The 22,670-nt window shown below is 52.4% G+C and overlaps 2 protein-coding genes across 3 annotated transcripts; one reads left to right on the top strand and one right to left on the bottom strand.

The window, feature by feature from the left end:
- Positions 1-216: 216 nt before the first annotated feature.
- LOC127183749 (adenylate kinase isoenzyme 1-like) lies at positions 217-11,194 on the top strand. Its single transcript, XM_051139873.1, has 5 exons — positions 217-470; positions 1,242-1,441; positions 3,878-3,991; positions 10,344-10,538; positions 11,026-11,194. Exons 1-5 carry the CDS (start codon positions 410-412, stop codon positions 11,092-11,094), a joined length of 639 nt encoding a protein of 212 aa, XP_050995830.1. The 5' UTR covers positions 217-409; the 3' UTR covers positions 11,095-11,194.
- Positions 11,195-12,249: 1,055 nt separating this feature from the next.
- Positions 12,250-22,572, bottom strand: Khsrp (KH-type splicing regulatory protein). 2 transcript variants are annotated; one of them, XM_051172867.1, is made up of 19 exons: positions 22,199-22,572; positions 20,163-20,259; positions 19,458-19,496; positions 18,936-18,975; positions 18,116-18,165; positions 17,892-17,963; positions 16,755-16,812; positions 16,380-16,554; positions 16,194-16,292; positions 15,865-15,963; positions 15,672-15,774; positions 15,138-15,383; positions 14,902-15,062; positions 14,715-14,824; positions 14,381-14,469; positions 14,092-14,292; positions 13,943-14,020; positions 13,702-13,862; positions 12,250-12,732 (listed from the first exon to the last, which is right to left on the bottom strand). In XM_051172867.1, the coding sequence occupies exons 1-19, from the start codon at positions 22,448-22,450 to the stop codon at positions 12,697-12,699; spliced, it is 2,166 nt and encodes a 721-aa protein (XP_051028824.1). In that variant the 5' UTR covers positions 22,451-22,572; the 3' UTR covers positions 12,250-12,696. The 2 variants fall into 2 exon arrangements, with proteins under 2 accessions (XP_051028824.1, XP_051028823.1); XM_051172866.1 differs by having other exon boundaries at positions 12,250-13,862; positions 22,199-22,571.
- Between the last annotated feature and the right edge of the window lie 98 nt (positions 22,573-22,670).

The following is a 22,670-nucleotide window of genomic DNA, read 5'->3' on the forward strand; positions in this document are numbered from 1 at the left end:
GTTTGCGAGAAATAAAGCCACTTTTTGCCAGCGTTCTCTTATTCAGAACAGATAAATTTAATCCCGGCGCGGGGCACGCCCCGTCGTGACGTCATGACGCCGGCACCGTGAAGCATTCTGGGTAGAGTGGGAACGGAGTCTACTGGTGAGCAGGACCGCAGCAGTCTTGCGCATGCGCAATTGTGGCCAAGGTGCGGGTGCAGAGGCTGGGTTGCCATAGCGACAGAGGCCCGCTCTGTGGGATGGCTTTCTGCAGTCTGGGGCGCGTCTGGGATTCCGCTTTCTCTGTGTCCTGGTACCTGAGGAATCCCCGACATCTTGCAAAATGAGCCCCTTGTGACGTAGAGCGAAGCCAAGGGGTCAGGGCAGGGTGGAGACTGGCCTCCGCGTACCCGAGCATGCGGGCGGGATGGGTCTGCGCGGGTCCACGCTGCCTCAGATGGGCAGAGCTTTGAGGCCCCAGGAGAAGGGTAACGTCGTGGGGCCGTTGGTTAACAGTGGGCAACGGAAGAGGGAGATGGGTTGATGCCTTTAAGATATAACGAGTAGGTGAACGCCTTTAATCCCAGCACTTGGGAGGCAGAGGCAGGCGGATCTCTGAGAGTTCGAGGCTAGCCTGGTCTACAAAGGGAGTCGAGGGCAGCCAGGGCTACACAGAGAAATCCTGTCTCGGAAAACAAAAACATCAACAGCAACAAAGGATATAACGAATAGAAAAGCCAGTCTCCGAAAATGGACATTTCAACTCCGGAGGGAGGGACTAAAGACAGGGAGCCTGTTGGTTAAGCAAAGGGGCAGGGAGACACAGACATTGAGCCATAAACTACTGACTCCACAGATGTGGCTGGTAGCGGAGACATTCATTTCTTCACCATGGACGGGTGGGGGGGCGCTCCGCCTTGAGTTACAGAGGCTGGCTAGAAAGACCAAAGGGAGTTGAAAGGGAGGAAGAACCCTGGCTAACTGGAGGACGTGGGAATCTGAGACAGGAAGAGGAAGGGGAAAAGGGGCAGGGAAGCCTTACCCCAACACCGGGCAAGCAGGCTGGATAGAAAGGTGGGCGGAGCAGGGTGCCCCTGGCTGAGTTTAAGAGCCTTCCCCTTCCGTGATCTGTAAAAATGGGGTAATGAAGTCACTGGAACCCTTCAAGGAGGTCCCAACAGTGGCATCCTTCAGTGCGTGGCCAGTGTATCCTAAAGACACGCACTAGTACCCACTCTTTCTTCCCCGAACACTGACAGGCGTCCTGAAGTCCCCACTGATCATCTTCGTGGTGGGGGGCCCTGGCTGCGGGAAAGGGACCCAGTGCAGAAATATGGCTACCAAATACGGCTTCTGCCACGTTGGGCTGGGCCAGCTGCTGCGGGAAGAGGCTCAGAGGAGCACCCAGCGGGGCCGGCAGATCCGGGACATCATGCAGCAGGGACTCCTGGTGCCCACGGTGAGAGTTCAGGGGAGAAGGGGGCACGGCAGGACAGAGTCTCTAGGAAGCCAGGGTCTTCTGGCCCAGCCACTGCCTTGCTGTGACAATGTGTCTGTTTAAGGGTACTGCGTGCTCCTGCTCAGCATCCGAATGGTGGCTCACAGCTGTCTGTAACTCTAGTTCCAGGGTTTCTGGCGCTCTCTTCTGGCCTCTGAGAGCTCTACGCTCGTGTGTGTGCTGACCTACACGTAGGCAAACACTCATACAAAAAAACTTTAAAAAAAAAAAAAAAACAAAAAACACGTTGGGTGTGGTGGCACACGCCTTTAATCCCAGCACTCAGGAGGCAGAGGCAGGCGGATCTCTGTGAGTTCGAGGCCAGCCTGGTCTAGAAAGTGAGCCCAGGACAGCCAGAGCTACACAGAGAAACCTTGTCTTGGAAAAAAAAATTAACACCTATTATGCACAAAGTCCTGGGTCCCATCCGTAGCACCACAGAAACTGGGTGCATACTGGGCTACCCAGCCCTTGGGAGGTGTAGCCAGGAAGATAAGGAGTTCTAGGGTATCTTTGCCCACATAGACAGTCCATTCTGGGGGCAGAGAGATGGCACAGTGAGTGGAGACACTTGCAGCCAAGCCTCTCAACCTGACTTCAATCCTTGGGGCCTTCATGATGGAAGGAAAGAGCTCCTGCAGGTGACACATGCACCACCCCTCCCCAACTAGATAAATAATAAAGAGATCTAATAGCCTTTTTTTTTTTTTTTTTTTTTTTTTTTTTGGTTTTTCAAGACAAGGTCTCTCTGTGTAGCCTTGGCTGTCCTGAACTCACTTTGTAGACCAGGCTGGCCTCGAACTCACAGTGATCCACCTGCCTCTGCCTCCCGAGTACTGGGATTACAGGCGTGCACCACCACGCCTGGCTCTAATATCCTCTTTTTAAAGATCTAATAAATTTACAGGAATCTAGCCTATGGTGACACACACCTTTAATCCCAGCCCTCAGGAGGCAGAGGAAGGTGGATCTCTGTGAGTTTGAAGCCAGCCTGGTCTACAGAGTGAGTCCAGGAGAGCCAGGGCTGTTACACAGGGAAAACTTGTCTTGAAAAACCAAAAAAAAAAAGGGGGGGAGGGGGTCTATCCTGGGATACATGAGGGGCTATCTCAGGCATTGGGGGAGGGGACAGAGGGAAAAGAAAGAAAGCCAGATGAAGTGGCAAATGCCTGTCATCCCAGCACCTAGGAGGCTGAGGCAGGAGAATGGGGAATTTGAAGTCAACTTTGGGTTACATAAAACCCAAGTAAATAAATTGCTTAAACAAATCATCTGTGTACCCACATATTCAATGGACCCTACTGAAAGTATCCAGGAAGCAAATTGCCTGAGCAGGTACACTTCGTCCCCTACACAGCAAAGTATAGCAATTTGCCTAGAATTGATGGTGTGTCAGGTAAGCTGTCTGGTGGAGTCTTACAATGTCTGATGGGCATGGTGGGACATCCCTGTCACTGGGGGGGGGTGGTGGTGGCAAGAGGATCTACAGTTCAAGGTCACTGGACTTGGTGGCACACGCCTTTAATCCCAGCACTTGGCAGGCAGAGGCAGTAGGAGCTCTTAAGAGTTTGAGGCCAGCCTGGTCTACAGAGTGAGTTCCGGGCCAACGTGGGCTATGTGAGACGGTCTCTAAAAAGAAATATGAGGTCTGAGAGTCTAGTCCTGTGAACAAGGGCTTGCCTAGCACCTGTGAGGCCTTGGGCTCAGTATATGGGTGTGTCTGGGGGGTTGGAGTAAAGGAAAGAAAGATAAGAGCCAACCACTCAGAAGGCAGACGAAAGGGAATCTCTGAATTCAGGGCCAGCTTGGGCTACATGCCTCGTTGCTGGTGAGGTGGATCAGTTGTTACAGAGCCCTTAACGGCTTTCCATAGACAGGGGTTTGGTTCCCAGCACCCCCTCAGGTGGCTTCCAACCAAGCGCCTGTAAAATCCAGCCCCAGGGGATCCTACGTCATTGGCCTCTGGAGCACCTGAATTCACCTGAGCATATCCACACACAGGCATCTGTACAGTCAAAATACAAAGTGTTTTTAAAAGCATTTAAGCAGAGAGGAAGCCAGTGATTGCGTGCTGGGTGCTGTTCCTATGACCTCCGAGAGGTTCAAACTGAAGGACCTACATGGCACCTCTGGGGAGGGACAGGTCCCACCTCAGCTCTGAAGGACCTATGTGGCACCTGGCCTCGGGGGGCGGGGGGCAGGGGGAGTGGACGGCCAGGTCCTACCCCAGCGCTGAAGGACCTACACAGCACCTGGCCTCGGAGGGCAGGGGGAGGGGGAGGGGAGGGCCAGGTCCTCCCCCAGCGCTGAAGGACCTACACAGCACCTGGCCACTGGGGTGGGGGGAGCAGGTCCTCCCCAGCACTGAGTCCTGAGTCCACGCCCTTTCCTCCCCAGGGTCTCATTCTGGACATGGTCAGTGACAACTTGTTGTCTCGTCCAGAAAGCCGTGGCTTCCTCATCGATGGCTTCCCCAGAGAGCTGGAACAGGCCAAAGAGTTTGAACGGATTGTGAGTCACCTGACCCCAGAGCCAGAGTGTCCTGGGCAGGGGCGGGAAGGGGGGGCGGGGTTTGCTGCCTGTGTGGAGAGTCCAGGCCACCCTTGTAGCACTTGGCAAAAAAAAGTGCATGAATATGGGAGGACCTGAGGCTGGGAGATAGGACCGTCCTTCCTGTCCTCCCTCCTCTCCTCAGCTCCCCCCCCCCCCCATCTCCTCCCTTCAGATCTCATATGCCTAGGCTGGTCTCAAACTCTGCAATGCCTGAGAGGCTACCCTTGAACACCTAATGTTTCTGCTTCCACCTCTGGGGTGCTGGGCTGGTATGTCTCTGCCAGCACACCTGGGTTGTGTGCAGAGGGTTGAAGCCAGGGCTTTGAGTGTGCTAGGTGAACCCTCTACCCAACGCGCCCCGCCCAGTCTGCACAGTCAGTTTTATTTGTGGCTCAGTAATGGTCACAGTAGGAAGCTGAATATGGAGGCACATGCCTGTCACCCGAGCACTGGGATCCTGAGGGCCAGCCTAGGCTACATATGGAGTTGAGCCTGTGTAGAGGAATGTTAATTCAGAACATGGCTGTTCTGGCAGAGATCACATCCTTCAAGGTCTGTGTGATCTGGATGGAATACAAACACGCCTTTCATCCAGGAGACGGAGGCAAACAGATCTGAGTTCAAGGCCCACCTGGTATAGAGCAAGTATCAGGTAAAGAAAAGCTTCGGTCCAGGCTTGGTGGTACACACCTTTAATCCCAAAAGAAGGTAAAGTTAGTTTGTAGAAGGAAGCACATGTCTATAATTCCAGTACTCAGGAGACAGAGGTAGATCCCTGAGTTTTTGAGGCCAGCCTAGTCTACAAAGTGAGTCCAGGACAGCCAAGGCTACACAGAGAAACCGTGTCTTAAAAAAAAAAAAAAAAACATTCTAGGCCTAGGTTAGATTGTACAGAGGCTAGAAGCTTCCAGGACTAAGCCTAGGTTAGCAGGAGACAGTAAGCCTCTGACACAATTGAGACAGGGGAGTAAAAGTTATTTTGCAAGCTGGGAATTCAATAGAAAGACCCTGCCTCAAATAATAAAAATTGGACAAAACAGTGGCTGGAGAGAAGGCTCAGCAGTTAAGGGCACTTCCCGCTTGTGCAGAGGTTTTTTGTTGTTGTTGTTGTTGTTTTGGTTTTTTGTTTGTCTGTTTGTTTGTTTTTTGAGACAGGGTTTCTCTGTGTAGCCTGGGCTGTCCTGGACTCACTCTGTAGACCAGGCTGTCCTCGAACTCACAGCGATCCGCCTGCCTCTGCCTCCCGAGTGCTGGGATTAAAGGCGTGCGCCACCCACGCCCGGACCCATGCAGAGGTCTTGATCTCAGTCCCCAGCATGTCCACGCTGGCTCGTAGGACCCGTGACTCCAGCTTTAGAGGGTCTCATGCCCTCTTCTGGACCCCACAAGCTTCTGTGTGTACATACTGTACGTAAACTCACCCAGATAAATGCTTATGCAAATAAAAAAAATTTAAAAAAAAATCTTAAATTAGGAGGCTGGAGAGGTGGCTCAGTGGTTGAGAGCACTGTCTGCTCTTCCAAGGACCTGGGTTCAATTCCCAGCACCCACATGGCAGCTCACAAATTGTCTGTAACTCCAGTTCCAATGGATTTAATGGCCTCAACTAATGCACGTAGAGCAAAATTAAGTATTATATATAGTATATAAATTAAGTAATATATATAGTATAGTACATATGTATATGTAAAATTTTGATGCTGGCTGACTTCTGACCTCCACAGTCACAAACACATGCATGAAAAAAATTGTGATGCTGATGGTGAGTCCATGGACGATTTCAGAGAGTGAATTTATCCATGCAGAGTGTTGCCAATGGGCTCAGGAAACATTCACACTGCTGTTGCCATGGGGACATGCAGGACCCACGTTACCAAGCCAGTAGGGTTTATGAGAAGCTGGGAGCTCTGCTGCAGAAGCACCCCCCACCCTTGTTTAAATATCGGTTACAATTTCTTTTTTTTTTTTTTTCAAGATTTATTTATTTATTATTATATATACAGTGCTCTGCTTGCATGTACTCCTGCAGGCCAGAAGAGGGCGCCATATCACATTACAGATGGTTATGAGCCACCATGTGGTTGCTGGGAATTGAACTCAGGACCTTTGGAAGAGCAGTCAGTGCTCTTAACCACTGAGCCATCTCTCCAGCCCTACAGTTTCTTAAAATGGGAAACTGTAACCCAAAGGGAACTGCAGACCAGGAGTCAGTGTGGAACAGCCTCAGCCCTCAGGTTGCAGACTCTTGCTCAGTCCTCAGAGTGTCTGATATAGCCCAGGCTAGCCTCCAATTCTTTTTGGTTTGGTTTGGTTTTGGTTTTTCAAGACAGGGTTTCTCTGTGTAGCCTTGGCTGTCCTGGACTCACTTTGTAGACCATGCTAAGTCTCGAACTCCCATCTATCTGCCTGCCTCTGCCTCCCAGAGTTCTGGGATTACAGACATGTACCACCTCGTCCAGTTTAGCCTCCAGCTCTTTAAATACCCAAGGATGACCTTGAGATTTTACTCCTGCCTCCACTTCCCCAGTGCTGGGTGACAGAAGTAAGACAGCACTGTCCAACTGGCTCGTAGTTGTTTTTTGCTGTTTCTAGAGACAGTGTCTCTCTATGTAGCCAGGCTAGCCTGGAAGTCCCTGCAACCCTCCTGAATACAAAGAACCCAGGCATGCATCACCACTGCAGGCTGGACAGGTAACTGTTGTTTCCTTGCTTTTTTGATATTTAAATTTATGCACATGAGTATTTTGCTTGCATGCATGTATGCCCAGCACAGATATGTCTGTCTGGTGTGCCCTCTGAGGTCTAGGTCTGAACATGGCATTGGATCTCCTGGAACTGGACTTAAATGGTTGGGAGCCATCATGTGGACGCTGGAATCAAACTCTATCACCCAGCCACGGTGTAGACCTAAGAATGTACATGAGTGTACTCTATGATACCCACACCGAATAAATCTTTGTTCAGACAGGATTTCCCTGTGTAGCCCTGACTGTTCTGGAACTTGCTCTGTAGACCAGGCTGCCTTCAAACTCAGGAGATCCACCTGCCTCTGCCTCCTGAGTGCTGGCAATTAAAGGCGTGCGCCACTACTGCAGATGGTTTTTTGGTTTGGGTTTTTTGTTTGTTTTTTTGAGACAGGGTTTCTCTGTGTAACCCTGGCTGTCCTGCACTCACTTTGTAGACCAGGCTGGCTTTGAACTCATTGTGATCCACCTGCCTCTGCCTCTGGAGTGCTGGGATTAAAGGCGCGCGCCACCACCCTGTGGCTCATGGATGCATTCATTCTGTGCACACTCTTTGCTTTCCTGGGTTGTGGGGTGTATATACATAAGCTGACCCTGGCTCCTGCAGGTCCCATATCCAAGCATGCAATGAAGCTCAGACTAAAAACATCGAGGGGGGGGGGCACTGCTAGAGTGTGCAACAGATCACAGGGCTTGTGTCTGAGCCTGAGGATGTGAGTTTGACTCCTGAACCCACATGTTGGAAGGAGAGAACCGATTCCTGCAAGGCATCTTCTCCCTCCACACATGTACCATGACACAAGCACGACATAGACAAAGTAAAGACATGTAAGAAAAATGTATTTAGGGAAGAAGCTTGCCCATGTACTGAACACCTACAGACTAGTTTTGAGCATAAGCACTGTGGCAATTTAATCAGGTGCTCTGAGTCATCTACGGGCAAAGTGTGAAAGAGGTGGGCAGCTTTGGGCAATCACTGCACCAGCGTCTACTAGGTTCTCTTATCTAGGGTGTCTGAACTCATGGATGACTGACTAGTGGTTCACAGGAAGCAGGAAATGCCTGTTTGCCACTATGGAGCACATGGTCTCCATCCTGTGAGGAACTGCGCAGGCCAAGTATCTTTATATAAAAAGGGCTGGGCATGGTGGCACCCACCTTTAATCCCAGCACTCAGGAGGTAGAGGCAGGCCGATCTCTGAATTTGAGGTCAGCCTGGTCCACAAAGTTCTAGGGCAACTAGCACTACACAGACGACTTCCTGTCTCACAATAAGAAAGGTAGAAAAAAAAAAAAAAAAAAAAGAGGGAGGGAGGGACGAAGGAAGGAAGGTAAGGAAGGAAAGGCAGGCAGGCTGGATTTTGGCTGGAAAGATGGCTCAGTAGTTAAGAGCTCTCAGTGATCTTCCAGAGTTACTAGCACCCACTTCAGGTAACTCCGTGGGCACCCCAAGCCTCTGGCCCCTGTGGGCATCAGCACTCATGCATGTAGCACACACATATACATATAGCCTTAAAAATAGTTTTTAGGGGGCTGGAGAGATGGCTCAGAGGTTAAGAGCACTGTCTGCTCTTCCAGAGGTCCTGAGTTCAATTCCCAGCAACCACATGGTGGCTCACAACCATCTATAATGTGATCTGATGCCCTCTTCTGGCCTGCAGGGGTACAAGCAGGCAGAGCAATGTATACATAATAAATAAATAAATATTTAAAAAAATATATTTTTTAAAAGGATGAAGAGGGGCTGGAGAAATGGCTCTTCCTGAGGTCCTGAGTTCAATTCCCAGCAACCACATGGTGGCTCACAACCATCTATGTTATCTGATGCCCTTTTCTGCAGATAAAGCACTCGTATACAATAAATAAATCTTTAAAAAAAAAAAAAAAAAAAAAAAAGGATGAAGAGGGGCCAGTAGGTAAAAGTGCTTGCTGCCAAGCCTAACAACCTGAGTTCACCCCAGGATCCACATACAGGTGGAAGAGAGCAGACTTCACAAAGCTGCCCGTTAACTTCCACATGCACACCTCTCCTCCATCCAGTAATAATAGAAGGAAGGAAGGAAAAGAAAAAGGATGAAATACCAGAACCATGCATGCAGGCACCATACTGTCAGAAGGCCAGGCAGCAGGTGATGTTGCTGCCTATGAGGAAGGATCGGCCGAGGGGCAAGAGGCAGAGGAACCTTTATTCTTTCCATTTGTCTTTGATGCTCTACACATGTACTCACTGCCCACCACTGCAAAGTTTAGAAGGCACAGCATTCACCTCCCATATTTGAAGCCCTGTGTGGGCTCCATCCCCAGGGCCTGTGAAGAAGTGAAACCCCGTTAGTTGTCAGCTCAGAGTGTATGGATGAGAAGGTACTTTGTGGTGTCTCTGACCCCATGGGAAGCAAGAAACCAAGCATGTTGGTGCACTTGGGGTGACACCTGTCATCCCAGCACTCAACTGGGGAGGTGAAGGATCAAGGTTCAGCATGGATCAGGGATTCAGGGTCATCCTGGGCTACACAGGAAGTTCAAGGGCAGCCTGGGCTTCATGAGACCTTGTCCAAAAGAAAGGGGTAGGGAGGTGAGTTAGCACACACATCTTTAATCCCAGCACCTGGGAAGCAGAGGCACACGGACCTCTCTGAGTTCCAGGCTAGCCTGGTCTACAGGAACAGTTCTAGGCTATATAGCGAGACCCTATCTAAAAATAAAAAAATAAACAAGAAAATGGAATAAAAGGCTTTATGGTATTAGCACTCAGAATGCTGAGACAGTAGAATTGTAAATTCAAGGCCAGATTTGGCTATAAAAAATGACCTTGTCTCTAAATAAATAAATAAAAGACCAAGAGCAAATAAGCAAAGCAGAAAAGAACATAGCCAGTATGGCTGTGCTCACCTGTGATTCCAAATTTAGAAGCAGGATTAGGAGTTTCCTGATAGCTGGGACATGAGACCCTTAAAAAGCAAACCTAGGGGTACAGGATATGACTCAATTAGCAAAGAGCTAGCCTTGCAAGTATGTGAGCCTGAGCCCCATAAAAACCTGGGTATAGTGTGTTTCCTTTCAGCTCTTGAATAGGGGAAGACAGGAGAATCCCTAGAGCTCACTAGTCAGCTGCTAGTCTGGGCTACCTGTAAAGTTTTAGGCCAGTGAGAGACCCTGCCTCACAAGGTTGTGGGTTGGAGATGGCGCAGCAGTCAAGAGCATGGACTGTGCCAGCACTGGGGAGGCAGTGGCAGGCAGGTCTCTGTCTCAAAACAACAAAAGTAGCTCTGTAAACCAGGCTGGGCCTCAAACTCAGAATATCCTCCTGCCTGTTTCCCAGGTGCAGGTATTAAAGGCCTGAGCCACAATACATGACTCAAAAATGTTTAGGAGTATATATTGCTGTTGGCAGAAGACTTGAGTTCAGTTCTTATCATCCACATAGGTGGTTCATTACTATCCGTCCTCAAGCTCCAACGGACCTGATGCCCTCACAGACCAGGGAGACCTGGTGTCCCCCCAGCTTCACAGCCTCGGGAACGGGTGCAGGGCCCTCTCGTCACCCTATCCTGTTGGTTGCTGCCTAGGTGGGCAGGGCCCCCAACATAGTCATCGTATTCGACTGCTCCATGGAGACCATGGTGCGGAGAGTGCTACACCGAGGACAGGTGGAGCACCGGGCGGATGATTCAGAGCCAGCCATCCGCAAGCGCCTGGAGACACACTATACCCTGTGTGAGCCCGTCCTGACCTTCTACCAGCAAAAGAACCTTCTGCGAAATGTGGGTACCCAGAAGTGAACCCTGTGTAGCTAGCTTGGGGCTTGCCTTTTTCCCCAGTATGTAATGATGGGGGAAGTCCCATTTCCTTAAGTCAGCACAGGCTGAGGCCTCATGTAGCCCAGGCTGGCCTTGAACTCAATTCCATTAACTCAGTCTCATTTGAGCCAGTGAATGTGCTTATAGCTCCTGAAAGCTACAGCAGGTTCCCCACCACAGTCAGCGTCGTGGTATGAAGCCCTGGCACTCCCCTACCCACACATCTGGCTCAGGGTGGTTAGCACAAGGAACAGTGGAAGACTTTGGTGGTGTCCTCATCTCCATGGGAAGCAAATATGGGAGATTGCCTTTTTCTACTCCCTGGACCCATGGGGTCTCTGCCTTCCTCCATGCCCCCTCCCTCCCAATACCCAGTCCCAGGACGGTACTCAGGCTGACGGAGCACAGGGCCATGGGCTGCATCCTTGATCCTCTGGCTTCCTCTCCCTAGATACTGGCTGAAGAGGCTCCTGAAAACATTTTTGCCAAGTGCTGTTCAGTCATTGAGAGTCTGCAGTAAGCCAGGGTGGGGCTGACGCCTGGCTTACCCCTTCCTCTCAGCATACAGAAGCCAGACCTGAGGTGAGACCCTGGTGCTAACAAGGGTCCCTGATAGGCAGAGGTAAGTAGTTAGCACAGCTGAAGGGAAACCAACTTCACCTAGAGGTGGCAACTGTCACTGCATCATGTGGACCCTAGCAAGGCACGGTTTGGTGTGAGGGCAGCTTGGGAGAATGGGTTTGTCCTTGCTGCCCAAGCCCCTCATCTGACTGGGATTGCAGTCAGCCACTGCACCTGGTTTTGGGGACAGCACTTTGACCTGCTATGCCATCTCCCTGCTGCTGACTGATTTTGATCACAGATGGGAACTTCACAGGATGGCACAGTGCCTCAGAGCCTTTGATAGCCTAGACATCATTTACCCAGGCCTGGCCTCTTACTTTCCAAATTAGCGACACACACTCAAAGTCAGGCCTGTGCCCCAATGGGATGCTTCCATGAGGTAGCCTTAGTGACAACTGTGGCCACATCCATGGGAACACGAGCCCTGGGGACACTCTTCAGTGCCTGGTTCCTCAAATCCCAAAGGGAGAGAGACATCTGGGCAGGGCTCCCTGAAAGGAAAGGTAGTCTCTGGGACTGCACTCTACCCCCATCTTCTCTACCCTGTGCACCGGAACAAAAGGGAGGTTAGGAAAGCACAGGCCTGCAAACCATCCTCTAAAATCCCTACAATGTCTCATCAGCAGGGTTATGTTTACACCGCCTAGACAGCAGCAGTGCACTTCCACTTCAGAAGCCTACTTGAAGGGCAGGAGAGACAGACGGCAGCCAACAAGAAAGCGAGGTTTTGTTACCATTTATTTGTGAAGTTAAAAACGAGCGATAAAAAGTAAAAACTGCCATACAATTTTTTTTGTTTTGTTCTCATTTTTTTTTCTCAGTTTATCTCATCTTCAACAGATGACAACGTACCAGGCCAGTCCTGGGGTTGGGGTGGGTACAAGGCGGAGCCAGGGAAGAGCAGGGGGGAGAGAAGAGGGGAGAGACAGAGATAGAGAAAAAGATGGGCAGGGCAGGAGGGGCCTGCGACACCCACACCTGGTCCAAGGAATGTTCCAACTCTAACTAAAAAAAAAAAAAAAACACAACAACACAGGGGAAAAAAAAAAAAAAAGAGATAGCAAGAGTGACTGTTTCTTTCCTTTTAAAAAGTTTATTTAAAAACAAGAATAGGGCCCTGGGCAATAGGGAGAAAGTGAACCACTTCCCTCAGAGGGATGGGCTCAGAGGCTGGGGGATAGAGATTTATATATTTCTATATATATATCATTTTATAGGTTTTGTTCTGCTCTTTGTGATTTAATTTTTAAACTCTTTTTTTTTTTTTTTTTTTTTTGGCAGAGGTTAAATTCTCGCTATTTTCTAAGGCTGGCTCAACATGAAGGATCTGATTTTGGAAGGAAAAAAATGTGAGACACACAGAATGAGAGAGGGAGCGCCTCAGCATGAGGGGACCCCTATACCCCGGGCAGCTGTTGCTCTCTCATTAAACCAATCAAATATAGAAACCAATAAAAGAAGCCCCCAAATGGAACAAAAATGGAGGAAAAAAATATTTTCACAGATGAAGTTCACATCCATTTGCTTCATTTGCCTGTGGAGAGGGAGAGACAGGAATGGTCATGGCAGGAGGGTGGCCGGGCTACAGGAGGCAGCAGCCAGGAGGCCGGGCCCAAGCCCACACAGGCCAAGCAGGGCGCTGACTTTCTGCCTTGGGGACTCGCTGAAGTCGGACTGCTCCTTGGTGGAGAAGAAGCAGGAGGGAGGAGGAGGAGGAGGGTCTGCAGCAGAAGAAGCCAGAGGTGTGGGAAGGAGGCGCACAGGGGAGAAGTGCCAGGGTGGGGAAAGGGCAGAGGAGGGAGGCGGCGGCTCGGCATCACAACATTCAGACCACGGTGTCCCCACAACACCCCTGTGAGGTAGGTTGGAAGGTGGCAACGATCGTCATGCCCACTTCACAGACAAGACCGGGACACAGAGGCAAGCACACAAGAGGTGGCCTCGCCAGGCAGGGAGGGCCCAGTCCCCTCAGTGGATTCCCCTCCATCCCAGCAGAGCCAGGGCCGCCTGCAACACAGTTACTTGGACATGGGAGATAAAGATGGTGGCTTTAAAAAAATAAAAGAATAAAAAAGAACAAAACCCAAATAGTGATGCTGAGAAGGGGGAAAAATAGACATTTTCTTCCCAAGTGGCCAGATTCTGAGCAAGTGGGTTCAGCAACCGGCATGGCACCCAGCGCAGTCCCCACTTCCTGCCCCCACCCGGGACACCCCAGCAGTTCAGAGTTCCACCTTTGCGGCCGGTGCCCCCAGCACCCGACAACGTCGCACCAACAGCGGCTGCCGGAGGAGCCTCTTCCGTGAGCCTCTGCACCCAGTGGGCGCTTCTCAGCGGCGGGGTTGTGGGGCTCCGGGAGACTCTGGCCACACGCCCGAGGCTGGCATCAAGGACACACCCCGCAGGGGAAAGGGTTTCCGGCGCTACCCACTAAGGCAGGATGGACGGTGGCCGGGGGTTGGAAGGAGAAAGGAGGAGGAGGAGGGTGGCAGTTCCCACTTGCCTGCTGCTGTCCCTGCTGGGTAGGAGGCGGCTGTGGGCCACCAGGGCCTGGGGTCTGTCCGTAGTAAGCGGCCTGCTGTCTGTAATACTCAGCCCAGGCAGCACTGTAGTCAGGCTGGGAGCCAGGGGGCGCTCCAGGACCCCCACCAGTGGCCACTTGTGCTGTGGGCACAAAGATAGTGAGTGGCTGGCAGAAGAACCCACCCAGGCAGTCTCACCCCTGGCCCCACCCAGCAGCTCACCTTGCTTCTTGTAGTATTCCTCCCAGGCCTTGGTGTAGTCCTGCTGTGGGGGTGCTCCAGGCTGCTGGGGCTGCTGGCCTGAGGAACAGGGTGTCAGGGAAGCTGGACAATGTACAGCATACCTCACTGCTCCCCAACACTGAACTTACCAATTTTTTTGTAATACTCTTCCCAGGCCTTCGTGTAGTCTGATTGGCCAGTGGGTGGAGGCTGGGGGGGCTCCCCCTGCGCAGGTGGGGCAGCTGGGGCTGGGGCAGGGCCTGGCACAGGGCCTGGGGGTTGCTGGTAATAGTGGGAGTAGTAGGCAGCCCAGGCAGCATTTGGGTCTGTAGCAGCTGCAGCAGCTTTGTCTATAAAAGAAAAGATATTGGTTGAAGGAAGACACAATAGTTGGCCTAGTGTCACCTCCTAAATTTCCTATGTGGTGCTGACACTTACTTGGGTCGTGAGGGGCAGGCGGTTGCCACTGGGGGTAGGTATTGCCCCAGCCCTGAGGCGGGTACTGGTGAGGAGGGGGACCGCCAGCACTGCAAGGGAAGGGAGAAGTGTCCATCAGAGCTGGCTCGAGGGTGTGAAAACAAGCCCCTACCAACACCCGAAAGCTGGGGCTGATATAGGACCGAGACCAAGGTCAAAGGCAGTACACTCTCTCATGGCACCCATGACACCAGGCTGCACGCAGCTAGCTCCTCCTGTGCTTGAGGCAGGGCTGAGAAAGGTCCTGTCCCTCTTATGCCAGGCCCCACCACTCAGGAAGCCAAAAAGTACTTACTGTGGGGGTGCCCCTGGAGGTCCTTGGTTGAAGGGTCCAGGGTTGAAAGGTCCCATGGGTCCAGCGGGGCCTGGTCCCCCAGGGCCTGGTCCAACTGGGCAGAGGGGACCCTGAGGGAAAAAGTGGCAGCTGCAGTGAGCAATCCAGGGGGGAGGGGCACCTTTCACCAGCACTGGACAGAACCCACCTCTATCTTCTCCTCAATGAGCTGCTTTGCATGGTCAATCTGCTGGGGCGAGCCCCGGATGACAAACAACTTGAAATTGGGGTCCCCATTGGGCGGAAGCTGCCGAGATATTTCCACAAAGGCGCCCGTCTGCTGGTTAATGGCCTTCACATTCTCACCACCTATGGGGCCACAGTTAGTGAAGGGCTGGCAAGTGCAGAGCTAGGCAGGGCAAGGGCAGGGCCTTGGGGACTCACCTCGGCCGATCACCAGCCCACACTTGTGAGTAGGAATGGAGAAGGTCATCTCCCCTCCAGGAGGGCCCCAGTTGCCTTGGCCTCGGCCTCGGCCCCGGCCCCCAGGGGGCATGCCAGGGGCCCCTGGAGGACCTGGGGGCCCACTGCGAAGACTCTGGAGGAGGTCATTGATGATGCGGGCTGCGTGCTCACACCGATCTGGGGGACCCATGATGTGAGCAATCTTCTCGGGGCCGGTCCCATCATCTGACATCCACACCAAGAAAAAGCAAAGGCAAGCTTCCTCAGAGATCAGTTCCCCTGATTTGATGCTTTCATGCAAGCAAGCAGAAAGCCCTGTTTCTCAGAAGATGCCCACCCACTCAAAAGTAGCAGCCTGAGTGTCCTCCCACCTTTAGGGGTCCACAGAAATTAGCTAAGCAATCTTGAACAATGGTTCCAGAAAAGAAACTGACAGATCTGTAAAGGCACTGAGGACCTCCAAGAGCTGGGGGTATAGAGACAGTCTGGGCGAAGGTGGCGCCCACCCCTCACCTTGCTTGAACTGGATGCGTACACCAGCATCATTCTGGATCTTCTTGATCATCTCTCCGCTCCGGCCAATAACCACACCAACCGAATGCCGGGGTACAGGCACCTGGGAGGCCAGGAGGCATCAGGTCACACAGTGTGCCCCTAGCTCTACCTTGCTCCCAGCTGCCCACCTCCCTGGAGTGCCTGTACTCACATCAATACCTCCACCGACCCGAGATCCATACTCATTGCGGTCACCAAAGCCACCCTGGTCACGTTCTCGCAGGATGTCCATCACCATCTCACAGGCTTGCTGTGAACACACCACACTGAGCAGTGCGCACAGGCAAGTGTGCCGCCTCAACACCCACTTCCTGGCACCTGCGAGGGTCCCCCACATCCCTGTGGAACTAACTACACAATGCTTTAGAAAGGCAAGAGGCTAAAGGGCTTAAGAGAAGCTACTCCTGGCAGCAGCTGGGAAGACCTCAGGGCAGGCTGGACAGTGGAGCCTTGCAGAGTCCATGCTGTCTGGACACTCACCTGAACTTTGTACGGGTCCCCGATGATCCGCAGTGGCTTGTCTACGTTTGTGTTCTGGGAGCCATCCTGAATTAAAATCATCTTAACCCCAGCACGCTCCTGTAATGTAAGTGTCTGTCAGAGGCAGGCTCTGGTGGGGGCTGCTGGGGACCAGGGACAAATGCTTCAGCCTGTCCCGCTACGTACCTGTAGCTGCTTGATGGTCTCCCCACCTTTGCCGATGACCAGGCCAGCCTTGCCAGCGGGGATCATGATCTCCTGCACTGTGCCATTCTGACCTCCATTGGCATTGTCATGAAACTGTCCTGGGGGGCCCCCACGGCCCCGTGACACGATGTCATCCAGCATCATCTTTGCCTTTCTAGGGAGGTAACAGGGTGGCATTCAGAGTGTGCATCTGGAGCACACCCAGCTCAGGTATCTGGCGGTTGCCAAGGACCTGGGGCTATTCAGCTTTAAGAAGGGGTGTCAGCTTGTCCACACAGCTCTAGGGATAGGTCAGGTGGGAAGGACACACATAGGTGCCACCCTCTCCTGCAGGAGACCCAGCTAGGGACTTACTGGACAGACTCGGGGGCTCCAGTCAGGGACACACTGCGCTCAGGGAGGCCACCACTATCTGCAGAAAAGAAGAGAGGCTCAGTGGCCAGAGCGGAGGGCTGCTGCTGTGGGGACATAAAACTTCCAGGACAGCCTGTGGCCCTCTCCTATAAATCACTTTATCCCCTGTCATGAGACACCAGAAGGCTGCTTCTTTAAAACTCAGTGGGGAAGGCAGAACTCAGGAGGCAGACATGCAGAGCACCACAACTCCATCACCCTAGCACTCAAGAGGCCAAGGCAAGAGGTCAGATAGGGGGAAAGAGGAGACTCCAGAAATCAGCTTAGGCCGCGCACGCCTTTAATCCTAGCACTCAGGAGGCAGAGGCAGGTGGATTGCTGTGAGTTCAAGGCCAGCCTGGTCTACAAAGTGAGCCCAGGATGGCCAAGGCTACACAGAGAAACCCTGTCTCGAAAAACAAAAACAAAAAAAACAAAACAAAACAAACCAAAAACAAACAAACCAAAACCAAAAACAAACCAAAACAAAAACAAACAAACAAAAAAAAAAACCAAAACAAACAAACAAAAAAACCAAACCAGAAATCAGCTTAGGATGTCTCTTAGCAGCATGGGGGCCCGGGATCAAATCTGAAAGACTTCTGAGCAAGGCCCCATGTATATACTCCACAGGAGCAGGGCCAGACAGCCTCAGAGCTAGGGTCACCCTGCCATGCTGCTTTCTGGAGCACTAATTTCTATCTCATGATGCTTTAAGGTGACAGCATAGAGCTTGCACCTGGAAAGAAGCACCTCCATGACCAAGCCCACATTCCCCTAGGCCACCCCACATGCAAAGAGAAAGCAAGGGGCAAGGACACAGCTCAGAGAGCAAAGGCGCTCATCACCAATCCAGACAACCTGAGTTCAATCTCTGGGCCCCATATAACAAGACCACTAACTGACCCCACTCTGTGTGCTGTGACAGGTGCACCCCTCCCACACACACACATAAAGACATAGGCAATAAGATACAAAGTAGAAGAGGGCAACAGCACCTGAAAAGGGACAGTGCTGTGCTGCGTCTGCAGGAACCAACCACCCAGCAGAGCCTGCTCCGTTCTGGGGTCCCAGGAAACTACAGACAGAGGGCCTTACCTGGTGAGATCTGAACTTTGCAGCCCGAGTCCTGCTGGATTTTGTTAATCTGCTCACCACCTCTGCCAATGACTAGGTAGAAAGAAAAGAAAAGTGAAGGCCGAGTAAGGGCACCCAAGACAAGTCTCCCCAACAGTGGTCCCTTGGACACTACCAGAAACCCCCTGGCCTGAGGCAGCCAGAGGCTTGCAGGCCCCACCCTCATCATGGGGACCCATACTCACTTAAGCCCACCATGCCGTCTGGAACCCTATACTCTTCTGTCATTGAGGTCCTGTGGGAAAAGACACTCAACGTCAGTCTCTAGCCAGGGAAGAGACCCCAGCTCTCCAGGAGAGAAAGACCCAGCCCTTTGAAGTCCCAGGGCCTTTGCTGCAAGCCTGCCACCAACAATCCAAGGACAATGGCTTGAAGACATCCAAGGATCAACAAGTGGCCCATGGCAATCCATTTCCTCAGGTAAGAACAAACACTTGGTTTTGGACAAAATTCTATGTAGCTCAGGCTGGCTTTGAACTCCTAATCCCCCTGCTTTCATCTCCCAAGCGCTAGGATGGCAGATGTGTCATGTTGCCTGTGCTCTTTTTTTTTTTTTTTTTTTTAAAGGTAGAGTAGTGGGGAGGTAATCCAGGATGAGTGCTCTCCTGGCTGGGTTACAGCTTTCCCACCTTGTACATTTCATACCACACTGACAGTACAGACATCAGTAAAAGGGGGCTTGTCACAGTTTTCTTTCTCCAGTCAGTGTCTACAATATTTCATTAAAGAAACCAGTGGCCTCTCTCAACAACCTGGTCACATTCACGCCAGGCAGTCTGAGGCAGCCAGACAGCAGCACATACCCACAGGATCTGATCACCCTGGGAGCATCTGACCAGTCATAGTTAGTGTGGAACTGAGCTGCTCCAGCAGCTACAACCAATCCCACTTCACAGAGCATACTAGTGGACACAATCCCCAGGCCCGCTAGCATCTCCTTTACTCCAGAGATGCCTTTATGCCAGCCCCAAAACCAGAGATAACAGGAGGCCAGCGATAGCTTACCTGGGGGGAGGATGGATGGGTCCCAGTTGAGAACCAAGAGCTGTAGAGAGAAATTTAAAGTGGAGTCTAGCTTAGCATCTATCTGGGCCCCATAACACCAACCCATGATGTCCTTGCACGGAACAAATGGAACCCACAACATGACTTTGTGCATGGATCTACATCCTGAGGGTGCTGTAGCCTCTCCCCATAAAAGCCTGCTTCTAGGGCTGGAGAGATGGCTCAGAGATTAAGAAAACTGGCTGCTCTTACAGAGTTCAAGTCCCAGCAACCACATGGTGGCTCACAACCATCTATAATATGATATGACGCCCTCTTCTGGGCTGCAGGTGTACATGCAGGCACAACACTGTATACATAATAATAAATAATGCCTTAAAAAAAAAAAAAAAGCCTGCCTCTAGAGCCTTTGTTTCAATTTCCACAGGCTTGAAGAACCCTAAACTTTCTGAGCCACTACATACAGGTTTCCTGGACCCAATACCCCCAATGCCCCCGTGCCCACACACCCAGTGGACTTACAGTCTCCCTGGGAAGCCATTTTCTTGCTGTCTGGCTGGTCTGTGGATGAGAGAGACTGTCAGATGCGACACCACCCACCTACACCGCATCAACCCCAAAGCTGGTGCAGCATGTTCCAGGCATTGTCACCACTAGCCCCGCAGAACAGCCTAGATGAAGGGTTAGTAGGTGTTGGCCCAGAAAGGGGCAACATGCCCAAGTCATTCACTATCCCAGAGTGAAAAAGTTCACTTTTCCCAAGACAGTGTTTCTCTGTGTAGCCTTGGCTGTCCTGGACTCACTTTGTAGACCAGGCTGGCCTCGAACTCATAGAGATCCGCCCGCCCCCGCCTGGGATTAAAGGCATGAGCCACCACCCCTGGCCAAAAAAAAAAAAACTTTTAACATGTGGACATTAGTAACATCACAGGGTTCTTCCAGGTTACAGTTGGACCTGCCCAGGAACAAGTGTGCTGCTCAAGAGCCACCCTGGTGATGCTTGTGCTGTGTGCCAGTCTCATAGGGAAGGAACAATCTTGAGAACCTACAACTTTCCCTAGTCTCAATTGACCTGCCCTTCTCTCAGCTACCTGATACTTAAGGGTGGCAGATGGAACAAAAAGCTGGTCTGGCTCCCCGGTCTTGTAGCCTCACTGGGACAAAGTGCTACTTTGCAGCCCTAGGCCTCCCTCGCAGGTGAGAGGCAGGCACCGCCGCAGGAGTTACCTCCATCTTCCAGCTGTCTCTTTTGGCCCCCAAAACCGAAATCAGGAGTGTTGTTATTCACGGTGGTAGCAGCATCACCTCCGATTTTGGCCGCAATCTAGGACGAGGTAGGAAATGTAGATGAATTGCCATCCCAAGCAACCCTTGTTTGCCTCAAGATTTGGCCTGGAGTGCCCCCGCCCCCCATTTAGGGGAGGATTGTGGGCATAGACCCTGGAAACTTTTAGGAAGGTCTCCCAAGTTCTCTAAGAACCGCAGGCTCCCTGTTCCTCCTTATTGGCAGACCTGTGCCCACAAGTTGTTCTAAGTGCAAAGGGAACAGCAGCTCAGGAGGACAGGGATTCCTGGGTCTCCTCCAACAAGTGGCATGGGCAGCAATGTGGTCCTTCCAACTTTCCTCTTACCCTTGACATCTTTATAAAAATATCCTTAGACATCTCAGCCAGGCTTCTGCCTTCAAGGCACCTGACGGTCCAGTATGACCAAAACAAAAGCCTCTTTGGGACAAGTACTGAGTTTCAAGTGTACAGACAGCATCTTCACATCACCCCAATGCCAGCAACACACCCCAAATCTTGAACTCTGGATCTGGCCTACTCTATTACAAAGCCAAAAAAGCATGCTTACCCTTGACAAGGAGTGTCATCCCCACTGACAGCACTCACACACCCGGGGTAAGCTGCCTCTTAATGAGACATTTTGAGGGATGACCAGAAAAAAAGGAATGCAAGAGCCCACCCCACGTTGGAGTGAAGGAGGCAGAGATGACAATGAAGAGAGCAATAATCCAATGGGTTCGCACCTTGGGAGGAGCCAGTCCTCAAGCCCAGAGGCCTTAGGACAACCCCAGGACACCACCACCCACTGTGAGCCTGTCCTGTCCAACATTCAGAACTGACCAGAGTAGAGTTGTGGGCAAAGCTGAGCTGGGCCACACCAGCACATGCACTTCTTTCTATATGCTATCATCAAAACAAGTCTTGTTCCCAAAGGGAGACAGACAATTCTTTTTAACAGTAAAAAGCGGTAACCATGTCCATCTTTCCCACCTCACTGCAAAGCCCAAGCTCTCTCACAAAGAGTTCTCTCTTAGCCATCAAGATCCAAGAGGAAGGACAGAAATGGGATGGGTTGTGGGACCTGCTCAGAAATGGGAGCAGGGGTGTGCAAAGCAAGGCAGGTGCTGGATTTCTGGAAGGGCACAAGTATGTACTAAGATGGGTTCCCACCTTCTAAGTATATGACCAAGCTAAGGCTCTTTGCAAACCTAGGGCTCAGTCTAGGAACTCCCTGGTATTCTGAGCCTTTATATGTCTGAATAGTGGTTCCCTAGCATCCTTGAATGCAACTTTTACAAACCCTGAGTGGCTCTCGGGGCCTCTTAAGATCCCAAGGTCTTGTGGGGCTCTAAGAAGGATCCCCCACCATCTCTGACCTCATCCTTCCTGAGCTTAGGAATGGCTCCTGCTTCAGATTCCAAGCTCTAAGAGGGGTGTCCCACTATAAATCCAGAAGTGATTCCTGGGGACACCCTCATGACACTCAAGCTCAGGCCTTTGCAAACCCTCCTGGATTCTAGAGTGGTCCCCCGGAATACAAGCCCTTGTGTCCTGAGTGTAAACATGAGTGCAAGCTCGGGGGATAGCTCTTGGGGACACTGTTCCAGACTGTAATCTTTGTGGGTCCTGGAGGAATCCTCCTGTGCACTCAGGAATAACTGTGAACTCCAAGGCTGCAACCTTCCTATCCTAAAAGGGAACACTTGATGCCAGTTTTGGGGGTGGGTCTCTCAGGGAACCCCAAGGCTGCAAGCCCTGGTATCCTAATAGGGATCTTCCAGTTGCAAGGGCTAGTTCTCGGAGACCACCCCCCCTTTAGCGCACCCCTAACTCCAAGCACGATGAGGGTCACCCTTATGCCAAGGCGGCCCCAGACTCCCCGCACCGAGCCCGCCGCCCACGTGACCCTCCCGCGACCCCGCGCGCGCGCCACCGCCCCCTCCCCCGCGCGCGCACGCGCCCTCGCGGCCTTCTCACCTGGCGGGCCCGCTGCACGGCGTCGGCGAAGGCGTCCTTGCGGATCCCCGGGCCGCCGCCCCCGGGAGGCTGTGAAGGGCCCCCGGACGCGCCTCCTCCACCCGGGCCGCCGCCGCCGGGGCCTCCGCCGCCCCGGTCTCCCGCGCCCGGTGGGCCCGGCGGAGGGCCTCCTCCCGCACCCGCGGCTCCTCCTCCTCCGCCGGCGGGAGGCGGCGGGCCGGGCGGGGGGCCTCCGGTGCTATAGTCCGACATGGCGAGGGGCGGACGGGCCTGGCGCGGAGGCTTCAAGCTGAGGAGGCGGCGGCGGCGGCGGCTCAACGCGGGAACAAGGCCTCGCTCCACACGGCCGCGGAGCACGATGGGAAGCCAGCGGCTGGGAAGACGACGAGGGGGGGAAAGAGGGGCACCTCCTCCCGCCGCCGGCGTGACAGACGGCGCGGAGCAGCCAGTAGGATACGGCTGTCGCTCCACG

The sequence above is a fragment of the Acomys russatus genome, chromosome 31 (genome assembly GCF_903995435.1).
Source record: "Acomys russatus chromosome 31, mAcoRus1.1, whole genome shotgun sequence".
Taxonomy (NCBI): domain Eukaryota; kingdom Metazoa; phylum Chordata; class Mammalia; order Rodentia; family Muridae; genus Acomys; species Acomys russatus.

Bases quoted from the DNA above. Each gene is read 5' to 3' on its own strand.
- LOC127183749 (XM_051139873.1), top strand. From the start codon at position 410: ATGGGTCTGCGCGGGTCCACGCTGCCTCAGATGGGCAGAGCTTTGAGG. The intron at 471-1,241 runs GTAACGTCGTGG...GAACACTGACAG, and splicing joins TTTGAGGCCCCAGGAGAAGG to GCGTCCTGAAGTCCCCACTG. The intron at 10,539-11,025 runs GTGGGTACCCAG...TCCTCTCCCTAG, and splicing joins AAAAGAACCTTCTGCGAAAT to ATACTGGCTGAAGAGGCTCC.
- Khsrp (XM_051172866.1), bottom strand. From the start codon at position 22,450: ATGTCGGACTATAGCACCGGAGGCCCCCCGCCCGGCCCGCCGCCTCCC. The intron at 15,775-15,864 runs GTGAGTACAGGC...CTGGCCTCCCAG, and splicing joins GGGTCGGTGGAGGTATTGAT to GTGCCTGTACCCCGGCATTC. The intron at 14,021-14,091 runs GTAAGTTCAGTG...CCTGTTCCTCAG, and splicing joins AGAGTATTACAAAAAAATTG to GCCAGCAGCCCCAGCAGCCT.